General features: G+C 39.0%; 1 protein-coding gene across 1 annotated transcript; it reads left to right on the top strand.

Annotated features, from left to right (window-relative positions):
• Positions 1 to 2,524: 2,524 nt before the first annotated feature.
• On the top strand, positions 2,525 to 3,360 carry LOC115751751 (major allergen Pru ar 1-like). Its single transcript, XM_030689732.2, has 2 exons — positions 2,525 to 2,823; positions 2,906 to 3,360. Exons 1-2 carry the CDS (start codon positions 2,640 to 2,642, stop codon positions 3,202 to 3,204), a joined length of 483 nt encoding a protein of 160 aa, XP_030545592.1. The 5' UTR covers positions 2,525 to 2,639; the 3' UTR covers positions 3,205 to 3,360.
• Positions 3,361 to 12,735: the final 9,375 nt, after the last annotated feature.

Raw genomic sequence — 12,735 nt, 5'->3', positions numbered from 1 at the left:
CTTTGGCTTGTGAAAAAGTATCTCGGAGCACAGTGTAGGTATAATGATGTTACGGTGGTGCATATATTGCGTGTACCTCAAAAATTAGCGATCGAGATTGTTTGACGCATTTGAAGAAATTTGGGTGTGCTTCTTAAATGGCACCAGCTTTCCGTCAGCTTGTTCCTTCCGTCGATTGCATTCGATGCTTCAAGATGTTAAGTCTGAGAGAATTTCATCTATTTAAAGCTGATGTGTAATGTATATTGTGTTCATTCGAAAGAAAGGTCAATTTGGATTTGGCCATTATTTGCTTTGTAATTCTGACCCAAAGTAGCTATATTATTACATTAGATGAGAGGTTAAGATGTTTATGACAGTTCATATAAGCATGTAATTGAGCACATAAGCTCCATCATTAATGATCATAGTCATCATGCCTGCTTATTTCCAAGGAACTTTACCCAGTCATATTTGAGAAGTGGGTCTCATGTCATAAATATAATGGCCTAGAAACCCTAGAGTCTTGACAATCCCATGCACTAAAATCTGGGGTCATATTTCAACTATGCTAAATAAGTCTGAAGTGGCCCCACCAGCACCGAAGTGCCAATATATGGACATATGAAGCCAAACTATTCATCATCAAATCGGAGCCAGCATTAAATGAGCATTCAAGCAGCCTCTTGAGCAAGTAATCTCAACTCTCTGACAAGGACACGCAGGCAAACACTTCGATTATTAGCGGAGCACGGGAGGACTATGACTATAATGAGGAGGTTACGAATTCAGAGAGGAGCGAGTACCTCTAGAAAGATCGATTCCTATCATCAGGCTTCCCACTTTACTTCTTCCGAAGGTCGAGCTACTATCGTACCGGGTTTCTAAATTTTCATAGGGCCCCCATGGAATTCCTTCTAGGGCCGCAAAGTTGTAAGACCATGTATGAGGGCTGACGCCTGCCCAGTGGCTGAAGGTCTAGAAAGTTGCCCAACTACCATTACTTTCTTCCTCCGACTTCTTTAGCCACTTCCGCATTTGTTGGTCTAGTATGAGAAGTTATGGGAAAGAGTATATTACAGCATCTCTAATTCGTGAATTTCTAATAGGAGATTTCATTTTAGGATTCTATCTGTTATGTGCATTTTTCACCCGCCAGAACAAAACAACCTGATGCCCCTTGGGATCGCAGTTCATTTGATTGTTCGTATACACCAACTGATTATGAAATTGCACACACCGCCCGTCACACTATGGGAGCTGGCCAACCCAGTTTTGGCCCAGAGAGAGGCTTCTTGTCGCTCTCAAGTGCTATGTGCTTGTTTTACTACTCGCTCGTTTGTTTTTGTTTGCCCAAGAAGCACATTAGTGGTTGGATACATTGATTTACACAATACAATTTGGGAGAAGTTTCAAATAAAGACCTAAAGTGTATTTATTTTATCAAATAAGAGTATGAAGTAGATATTATTTTTAAAAAAGACCTAATGTGCCATCATTATTTCAAAGAAGTGTCCGATTGAAGGGTATTCGTCATTTTTCTGTTTTAAAATTTTTTTTCCTTCTTCTGTTTTTTTCTATTCCATTTCTTTTCTCTCTTTTTTTTTTCTCACCGCCTCCCCCGCCATCGTCGGTGTTGGGTGAGGGCCTCCAAACCAAGCGAGGACTACCCTTGCCTGATGCCATGCTAGCGAGGGCAACCCTCGCACTCACTTGGGCTAACAAGGGCCACCCTCATCCGACGCCCGGCGAGGGTTGCCGAGCCTAAGGCCGATGATGACCAGGGGAGGGGAGAAAAAAATAAAAAGAAAAAAGAACAAAAATGAAAAACATAACAGAAAAAAGGAAAAAAAAAGTGCATAAAAAAACGAAAATGCCCTTCGTTGGTGTCCTTTTTGAGATAATTTGAGCACTTCAAATCCTTATTTAAAATAAGGTCCAATTCAAGCCCTTATTTGAAATTTTTCTCATAATTTATCAGAGCACCATCGAAAGGCACAAGAGAATATCCTTGAGGACATAGGACAAAGTGGTCTATTAATCATAACTTGATTCGGGACCTCTTATTTCTCATCGAACTTCGGCATTAAATCAAATATTTGCAAAGTTTTACGATAGCCCATTTAATTTTTCAGCCTTAGGAACCAGTTAATCCATCTTAGCAAACTAATTTGTCTATTTAAGTGTGTGGCAACATTCCGGGCTTATTCGATGAGTGCATTCTCTTTGTTTGTCAAGCCCTTCCATTCGATAACTAAGTTACTTCGGCGAGATTAAGAATCCTCTCGGATTAAGTGGACTTCTGGAAAAAAAAAATTGCATGACGGTGAGACCAGATGCGAATCGAACGCCGGCAAGTTCTTCCATTCACTAAACCATGCTCTAAAACATCTTATATTATCCATAACCCCGCTTTGAGAACGACGCCCTGTCCCAATCAAGTCGTGAATTTTTCAAATTTCCTCCGAATCACGACGACGAAAGACATCTTGGGTGCTTTAGGAGCCAACAGGACATAGGCCCGATTCAACGAGGACTCCTCCTCTTGGACCTATAAATACTGCCCTCCCTTGCCGGTCTCTTTCACACCAAAGCTCAACCAAAGTTGATTTTCCATCGTTTGGTATAATTTCCGCTAGCGAGTTTTGCAGAGATCGATCATGGGTGTGTTCACGTTCATGGATGAGTACAGTTCCCCCATCCCCGCGGCGAGATTGTTTAGGGCCTTGATCGTGGACTCCCACAACCTCATCCCCAAGCTCATGCCTCAAACTATCAAGAGTATCGACATCGTCCCGGGCGAAGGAGGAGCCGGAAGCATTAGGCAAATCAATTTCACCGAAGGTGAATCTTTCTCGAGGGTTTTAAACTATTGATGTGATTGATTCAAATCTAAATAGCACGTACTATCCCATTTCATACGCAGGTAGCCAAATCAGCTGCATCAAGAACCGAGTAGACGAGCTGAACGAGGAGACGCTCACGTATAAATACGCGTTGATCGAAGGCGGTCCATTGATGGAAAAGTTTGAATCTATCACTTACAAAGTTAAGTTTGAGCCGACGCCGGACGGCGGGAGCAAGAACAAGATGACCAGCATGTACTACACCAAGGGCGATTTCGAGCTAAAAGAAGAAGACGTCAAAGCCGGCAAAGAGAGAGCCTTGGGAATGTACAAAGTCGTCGAAGCGTACCTCCTCCAGAACCCCGATGCTTATGCTTGATTCCGGAAGTTGTTCTCTCAAATAAATTTGGAAGTACTCGCGGTGCTTTGTGTCTTCTATATTTTAAGTGTTTGGCTTGTCTTTTTATTGGTGATGGACATGATCGTCCTTTTGAGTGTGTATGGAAATAAGGATACATATTTTGTACCTCGTTCAAAATGGTGGATCGTTAGTGATTCATCCTATGGAAGTATTCAAGCATTTTTCTGAATTCCACTTCACTCTCCCACTAATTTCCTAGGAAATCTCATTTGAACAGCTTTGCCAAATGGTGTTATGTCTCTTATCAAAGTGAACAATTAGATGTATACTCCTTACCAAAAAAAAAAAAAAAACAATTAGATGTATACACGTGTCTTCCTAACAAGGCCTCTCGAAATATTGAAAAAAAAAAGCTAAAATGGATCAAGATAAAATAATAAATTTTAAATCTCATGGACCAGTTAGATCCTGACTTATAATTACATGGGTAACCATAACCTAGAATACGTGGTTCACCCACATTTTACGGGATTTAAACGAATGACCTTCAATTCTTGAACCGGAAATTCTCCGATTTCCACACCTATTGTACCAAACCCTAAGGTTGGCCAGCCCTTCTTTTATCAACATTTCTTGATTCTTATCGACATGGAAAAATATAATTTCTCCATAGAGGTGCGAGACACTATTTTCCCCTATGGGACATATTAAGGACCCTGTAACATGCTATGATATTACATTTAACAGAAATGAGCAAAGCAGGAAAATCTTCCTTACCGTGCCTAAGAAGGTTAATACGGCCCACTAGAGCCGGCAATATGGGTCATCTACCCTTTTTATAACTCAGTTTGAGGTGGCCCCATTCTACATAGGTAACTCACTTTTTCTAAAAGGGAAAAAACCACCAAAAACCTTGAACTATGTCAACTGTGATACATTTACCCTAAACTTTTTTTTGTGACACTAAAAATCCCAAACTTTTACTCATGCGACACATTTACCCTAAACTTTTTCTTATAACATCGAAAACCCTAAACTTGTACCCGTATGACATATTTACCCGAAAATATTTTTTTGTGATATCAAAAATCTTAAACTTATATCTATGTGACACATTTACCTCAAAATTTGGGATAAATGTGTCATATGCCTATAAGTTTAGAGTTTTTAGTGTCACAATAAAAAGTTTAGGGTAAATGTGTCACACGACCATAAGTTTTGGGTAAATGTGTCACATGCGTACAAGTTTAGAGCTTTTTGTATCACAAAGAAAATTTTGGGGTAAATGTGTCACAACGAGCATAGTTTAGAGTTTTTGGTGGCTTTTTCCCTTTCTAAAATGAGCTAAAATGGGTTGTAAAAATCTGAAGCTAAAAAAACAGGTTAAAATATGGGTCACTTCATTGACCCATATTTTAACCCATTTTTCAACTCTGCAAGGCCCGATAACCGATGAGGGGGAGGCCACTTTAACTTGTTTTCCGGGCAAACTTCGTCACTTCAACACGGACACGGTCTGGTGCTAGTTTCATATGCATATGTACGTATGCGTGTGTAAAGAGATGGATCCTAAAGACAATCGAGAGCCCGAAAACATTGGCACCTTCAAGCCGGCGAGTCCTTTGCCGTAAGACTCTTACCGTACCTCGTGAGTCGTCGGCTTTGTCTCTGCTATTTCCGATCCCGAAGCTCCCAGAATCACGTGAAGATCTAAAGAGGAAGAGAGCGAGAGGTGGGTAGAAAGATTGTTTTTGTGGCATGAAACGAAACTGGGACCGTCCGTTCGAAGGCAAACAGATTAAAAAACCGAGCGTCGGGCTGCTGCTGTGGGCACTTGCGGGGGGAGCTTCGTGGTGCGGAAGAACAGCTTGAAGGTGAGCACCCCGAACTCGATGAGGGGCATGTACAAGTGCGTAATTGGGAACTTTAGCGTCCCGCAGTACATGGGGGATGCTTGTCGGCACCGTGCTTTACCGGCATGTGAATCAAAAGGCATGCAAATGCTTTGACGAATTCGACGTCAACTTCAAGTCTAAGCTCGGTGGATTTGGCCAAGGGAATGGGATTTGGTGAGCCTCGAGCTCATCGGAATCTGGGGAACTGCGAGCTCGCCGGCCTCAAGTGAACTCGTGTTCACTTGGATCGGCCAAGTCGTAGACGCCGAGACACGGCCGATTGCCGGGGTGCCGGCCGTCGCCGAAGCCCCGCAATCCGGGGACGTAAGAGGAGTTACGGACGGAGGAGGGAGGAGGAAGGAGCAAAAAAGAAAAATAAAGAAAAAGGAAAAGGAAACAAAAGAAAGAAAAGAAAAACGTGAAAATAAAAAAGAAAATAAAAATAAAAATATCTTTAAAAAAGTTAAATTTTTTTACTAAATTTATATTTCATAAAAGTGTTTTAGCAATATTATTTTTTGTATAAAATTATTAGAATAAGTATGATTTGATTTAGTTAAATATAGAAATGTTTAAGAAATACGGGTCGGGTATGGGTCGAGTCGGGTATAAGTCATTAAATTTGCACTATATAAAAATGGATCAAAACAGGTTAAATGAGTCAATATAGGTCGGACCATATTCGACCCAATTCAAATCCGACCCAAACCCGACTCGACCCACCCGTTAGACACCTCTACGGCCGACTAATATGATTATCGATTTGTCTATGAAGTCAAAACATGTTGTCATCCAATTAAGTTATTAACCCTGAATTTTAAAAAAAAAATAGAATTAGTGGTGATATTCCTTTTCGTCTTAAAAAGAAAAATGATCAACCCATCCTTATGTTCGTTTCTCCGAATATCATTATATCGGTCTTTTACTAACTCTTCTCGGGAAAAATTATCCAAAAAGTTTTAAATCCACTGTATGGCAGTCCATTCAGTCCTAGGTCTTTCAATTGTACCACTTCAACCTTAAACATTTCAATTAAATCACTTCAATCCTAAATCTTTTGAAGTTTGCCAATTTAGTCCTTACCTCTTATTTGGATAATTGTCTCAAATGACTACATTGACAAATTGTCAAAATATTTAGAACTAAATTGATAAATTGTCAAAAATAATTATGATTAAATTGTCACAATTAAAAGGTTTAAGATTAAATTGGTAAATCGTCAAAAGGTTTAAGATTAAATTTGCTATATATCTTGCCTCCATTTCCTCCCTGTCCTGCCTCTCTTGCCTTTCATGTACTTTGTCATCTAAAATAGGTCCATCCCCAACCTAAATGCTCGTTTCAATACCATCTTCTGCTTCTCCTACTTGAGTGCTCTCATCATCTTCATCAAATGCATCATCACCATAATATTCAACACACTTTAGCTTCCCGACCATGATGATAATGATAAGTAATATCTTTAATACCATTATCACCATGGAAGTATCTCAAACCATCGTTCAAGTTCTTCCCGAAAACACAATAGTACAATTTTTTTTCTATTTTGCATCATAAATATTGCACTACATCTCTCACGAAATCAATCTATGATGGCATTCTTACAACGACAATGATGGTACCGTCATTTTGACCAGCATATTTTCACTAATCAATGCCAATAATAAATTTCCCATCATAGCAGACATTGATGCCTACAATACTGTACCCCATGCCGATGTTACACCAAGAAAAGAAAAAAAAAATATTAGGTTTTGGGACTATAGCAGAAAGGGCGACAACTTCATATGGAGGTATCCACAATCGCACCTAATTGATTAAACAAAGACTTAGCGGTTGTCGTTTAGACAAAAAAACAAAAAGTCAAATTAGAGATAAGTTTACTATGAGTGTCATAACTTTTGTACGACGTTCACTTAAATGTTATGATTTTTTTTTTCACTCACTTGAGTAAAAATCATTTACTTGAGTGCCACTTCTGACTAGGGGTGTGCAAACTAGACCGGACCGGCCCGGGACCGGCCCGGACGTGCTGGGTTGGTCCGATCCTCGAGGTGGATGTTCCGGTCCTCGGGTTTCTTGTATTGGGATCGGACCGGTCCGGCCCGGACCGGACAGCCAATAATATATAATTATTTATATATAAATATATACAATTGCAAAAAAAAATTTGAAAACAAAACATAATAATAAAAGTCCACTGCCCATTTTTTTCCCAACCTTGCACGGTCGCACTCTCCTCCTCAAGACTCTCTTTTTAGTCTTATTTTCCATCTTTTTTTTTTGTCATCTTTTCTCTCTGTGGGCTTTTTTGAGTACGGTTGATGATGTTTTTATCATGTAATGGTTGGATTTGGTATTGAATTCGAACATTTTAGTCAAATTCGCCGATCATAAAAGTCATAGCGAGTCGCTATGTCTTTACCATGGCATAGTTTATTAAGTTGACTAGATTTTCAATAGTTAGCGGTCCTACTGGGCCGGGACCGGGACTACGGTCCGATCCTCGGTTCCATGCCGGGACTACGGTCCGGCCCCCGGTTCCATGCCGGGACCGGACCGGCCCGGACCATGCACACCCCTACTTCCGACAAATCATCATATGTATACTTTTTGTTATTTCTTTATTAATTTTTCATTGACATATGCATTTTTTTTATTTTTTTTAATGTTTTTTGGAATTTTTTATTTTGTATTTATTTTGAAATTTTTATTTTTCTTTTATTTTTTTCTTTGTCTTCTTCCCCTTAGCCGGCGAGGGTTGCTGGTGACCCTCGCCGGCCCCAACCGGCTCGTCCGGGGAAGAGGGCCGTCTCCGGGTTCAGGCAAGGGCCACCTCACCCATGGCCGGCGAGGCCGCGAAGGCCCTCGCCCAAATCTAGTGAGAGCCTTTGTGCCCTCACCCGCGGATGGTGTGGCCGCGACGGCCCTTGCGCAGGGTCGTCACGGCCCCACCGGCCGAGGGCCAGCGGACCTTGCTATTGGGGTCGCCGGTCAAGGGATGAAAACAGTAAGAAAAAAGAGAAAAAAATAGAAAATAAAAATAAAAAAATTCAAAAAAATCCACGTGTGCATTAAAAAATTAAAAATATTGCTTCGGTGATGCCACGTCAAATTTTTCGGGGACCGCATAGGATTTCCAACCAAACAAATCGGTGCTTGTACTTAAGTGATCGATTTTAAAAGTTGTGACACTCAAATGAGCGAAAAAAAAAAGTTATGGCTTCAAGTAAGCGCCATGCACAAGTTATAGCACTTTCGGTGTACTTATCCCCACCAAATTGATAAAATAAATTGAGGACCACACGATGACAATTTCACTATTGCACAATTCCTCCTCTCATTTTTCTCTCTCAACCCCAAATTTTGCCTCCGAACCGTAATTTTGGCCTCGGATCCCTAATTTTTTCCTCAAATTGAGCTGACGCAGGGAAAGTTGACTAATTTGAGAGAGCGATGGAGAGCGAGCAACAGCGACAGGTAGAGTGGTGTGACGGTGATCGATCGTTGAACACGACAGGGCCCTATTTTACCTCATTGTGTGCTGCGTCGTCGTTTTTTGGCATGGAGATGGTGTGGCATCGTTTGGGCCCCTCCGGCCACATTGGACTAAGCGACGCTGATTTCCCTGTCCACATGGACTGTATTTTTTAAAAAAATATGCCAACTCAGCTTAATTTTTTAACTATAAATACCATATAATCATTTTGATTGGAATTTCTCCGATTTGATACTTAAAGCACGTTTGGTAACGTTTCAGATTCTATTTTTTTCTATTCTTTTGTTCCCCAAAATAAAAAAAGAATACAAACTCATTTGGAATGTAAATTGATTTTTTGCTTCTGAAAACAAATTTCTGTTCTTAGAAACAGAAACAAGAAGTAAAAAAAAGTAACTTCATTGTTCTCAGGAGCAAAGGAGAAAAAATGTCATTTTGAAAAGACAAGCTCAATGTAACTTAATAATTGCCTTTAAAACCACAAGTCCGCCGCCAACGTCAATCTCCAGTCGTTGCTGCAGTTTGCTGATCCTCGACATTTTTATAATTAAATAAAAAAAGGTCCCATTTCGTAGGCAGGTAGCCAACTCAGCTACATCAAGAACCGATTAGATGAGCTGAACAAGGAGACGCTCATGTATAAATACGCGTTGATCGAACGCAGTCCGTTGATGGAAAGGTTCGAATCGATCGCTTACGAGGTTCGGTTTGAGCCGACCCCGAACGGCAGGAGCAAGAACAAGAAGACCAGCACGAACTCCACCTAGGGCAACTTCGAGCTCATAGAAGAAGACATCAAAGCCGGCAAAGAGAGAGCCTTGGGAATGTACAAAATCGTCGAAGCATACCTCCTCCAAAACCCCGATGGTTATGCTTGATTCCGGAAGTTCGTCTCTCAAATAAATTTGGAAGTACTCGTAATACTTTTATGTCTTATATTTTAAGTGTTTGGCTTGTTTTTTTGGTGATGGACATGATCGTCCTTTTGAGTGTGGATGGCAATAAGGATTACATACTTTGTACCTCGTTCAGAATGGTGGATCGATGGTGATTCATCCTGTGGGACCATTCAAGCATTTTCCTGAATGACACTTCACTGTCCCACTAATTCCATAAGAAATTATCAATTAACTTTTCTGCCCACATGCTTATTTTCCTATTTTGCTTGGAAACAGTTTTGCCAATTGGTGTTATGTCTCTAATCAAAGTATACAATTAGAGAGTTTTTTATTTTGAAAAAATACACGTGTCTTCCTAGCAAAGGCCTCTCTCAATATTGGAAGAAAAGCTAAAACGGATCAAGATACTAAATAAGCCGAAATCAAATAACAAATAGTCAATTTTGGAAGGACTTATTATCAACCTCTTTCATATATGAATTTATATGATTCAGAAGGGAAGAACTTCTATCAAGATCTTAATTTCAACTCAAACATGGGTTTGATTCACACTCCTTCTAAAAAAAACTTTGTTAAGCTTATGATATGCCGAAGAAAGAAAGAGAATTCTTGAATTTTTTTTCCCTGCTGCTTTACGTCCCGATTTATCTTCCTTACCATGCCGAAGAAGGTGCGGACTCTTAAATCATGTGAGTATAGATATGATAGTGACACAAATAAATTCATCGATTTGATCTATAATTTTAGTCTTCAACTTTTCTGGAGTATGGGGAAAATATAAGGTTTTTACGCACAAATGTTTCAGAGAGATGTAGGATTCTTACTACGTTTGGCTATTTATGCTTGGATTCATTCATTTTGCATAATGTTTCAGAAATCGGATAACTAGACACACCAAATACTGCCAACCAATATGATTACCGATATGTCTATGAAGTCAAAACATGTTGCCATCCAATTAGCCCCGAAATTCGAAATATATAATTAATGGCGGTATTCTCTTTCGTCTATACATACTTAACTAATAGAGAAAATAAGAGGGTTTGATGTATATTTATACGAGAACAAGCAAAAGTGCCACTCTATTGAATGTATGCAATGTTAGAATGCATGTGTGAGTGAATTATGTTAGAGAAATTTCACACTGGAGAATCGTTGTGGTGCAGAATAGTTAGTCTATCCTATTTGGCCTATAGTTCATTGGCTTAATGTTTTAAGTGAAGGTGAGTTCAACTGGATATATTGAAAAGGCTCAGACTTGGGCGCCCTCTTGACTTTCTCCCAAGGTGTTTTTTACCGATAAAAAATACTCAATATAAAGGATTGTGTGAATATATGTGAAAACATAAAATACTTATTGGAAACTTTTTAGGTAAACTGTTGTAGGATAGAGCACGGACAGTCTCCATGCTGCGTTCCGGACACGCAAGTATAGCATCCCAACACATCATTCCGACAAGCACATGATCGATTTTAAACATTTTAAATAAATTAGAGGTCAAAATGTAAATAAATCAAATATATATATTGAAATCATATACCTAGCCACTCCAAAATTAATATATCCAATGTAGATCCCTAACAAAAGAAAAAAAAAAGAAATTTATCGCTGATATTTTTATATATACATGGTAATTTATCATGCATATATGAAAATATATATTTAATATTTAACGTATCAAAATACTTCATTTTTTTTATAAATGACATGTCGATGTGTCATGCCGTGAGTCGGTGTCGGTGTCAATGTCGGTTTATGTGCTACTTAGTACACACGTGTGGTTGCCTTCGTACACTATTGAGTCAGTGGATAAGTGGAGCCAAAAATTATGGCTGGTTATAGACTTTTGAATTAGTGTATAAGTAATTGACAAAAAAAAAGTTAGTGAATAAGTGGTTTGTATTTCTTTAAAGGCTTTGAATTTTTTTTCACATGTGATAAGAGTTTGATTTATAATAGTAGGTTTTAACGAAATAATGATAGGAAAATCAAGGAAATATTTGACAAGAGATCGGACATCAAATTCAAAAATTGACTTTATATATAGTATTAATAGATAGATGATAGTGCAGATACAATGGACCAATGGGTGGTGCTCACAATCATGTCAACCTCGAGATGAATTTTCATTCAGAGTACAATTCTTTTAACCCTTGAGATCTGTTATTCTGTTCTATCGTGTAATTGCAAGGATTACCAAAAAAAGTGCTAAATCTACTACAATTGTGTTAATTAAGTTCTAAATTTTTTTCTTTTTTTTTGTCAATTGAGTTATAAACCTTTTGTATTTATGTCAATTCAGTCAACCGGACCAATTTTGACTAGAAATCGATGCGTAGCACTACCGGAGTTGACGTGAACAAATTTTAATATTACTTTAATATTTTTTCAATTTTTTTTTTCTTTCTATTTCTATTTTTTCCTGCTTCCTCCAACTTGTCTGCGAGTCCGGTGACCAGCCCGAGGGGAGGGCCGGCAAGGTCAACTTCGCCAACCTCTAGTGAAGCTCACTCCTGTCGACCACTAGTGCGGCACGACTTTGCGCTAGCAATTGCAGGGTCGCACTTGGCTAGTGGCCAGCAAGGGCGTGTTACGCTAGAGGCCGGCGAGGTCGGCCTCGCCTCTAGCCGATCCTTGAACTCGGTGACTAGCCGGAGGAAGCTGGAAAAAAAAATAAAATAAAATAAAAGAAATAAATAAATAAAAAAAAAAACAAGTTAAAATTTTGAAAATTGTTCATGCCATCGACAATCGTGTCACATGAGTGATGTCTAACCAAAATTGATCAGATAAACAAAATTTACTCAAATACAAAAGTATAGGATATAATTGGCACAAACAAAAAGTATAAGACTGAATTTATATAACTATAATAAATTTACGATTTTTTAATAATTTTCTCGCGTCTAAGCTGACGATGATGACGATGAACATAAAAAAATGCTCGTTTTTGGATTTTAAGAGCCTCTCTCTCTCTCTTCCCCCTTGAGAATGACGCCTTGAGTCCAATCAACTCTTGAGTTTTCATGGTTAATGCTTACAAAAGGCAATTTATGGAACTTTTAGGACTCAGACAATTTGAAGAATTTTGAATAGCCAACAAAACACTCTTTGGAAAAGTGAGGACTCCTCTACTCACGCTTATAAATACATCTGCTCAATATCTTCTCTGAACCAAGCTCAAAAATCTTCCTTAAACTCTAGCCTCCTTCATCATAGTTTCATAATTTTCTCTAGCTAGCAACAAAGTTATTC

This window comes from Rhodamnia argentea, chromosome 1, assembly GCF_020921035.1.
Source record: "Rhodamnia argentea isolate NSW1041297 chromosome 1, ASM2092103v1, whole genome shotgun sequence".
NCBI lineage: Eukaryota > Viridiplantae > Streptophyta > Magnoliopsida > Myrtales > Myrtaceae > Rhodamnia > Rhodamnia argentea.
This window is presented reverse-complemented; position numbering and strand designations above follow the sequence as displayed.

Bases quoted from the DNA above. Each gene is read 5' to 3' on its own strand.
- LOC115751751 (XM_030689732.2), top strand. From the start codon at position 2,640: ATGGGTGTGTTCACGTTCATGGATGAGTACAGTTCCCCCATCCCCGCG. The intron at 2,824-2,905 runs GTGAATCTTTCT...TTTCATACGCAG, and splicing joins GCAAATCAATTTCACCGAAG to GTAGCCAAATCAGCTGCATC.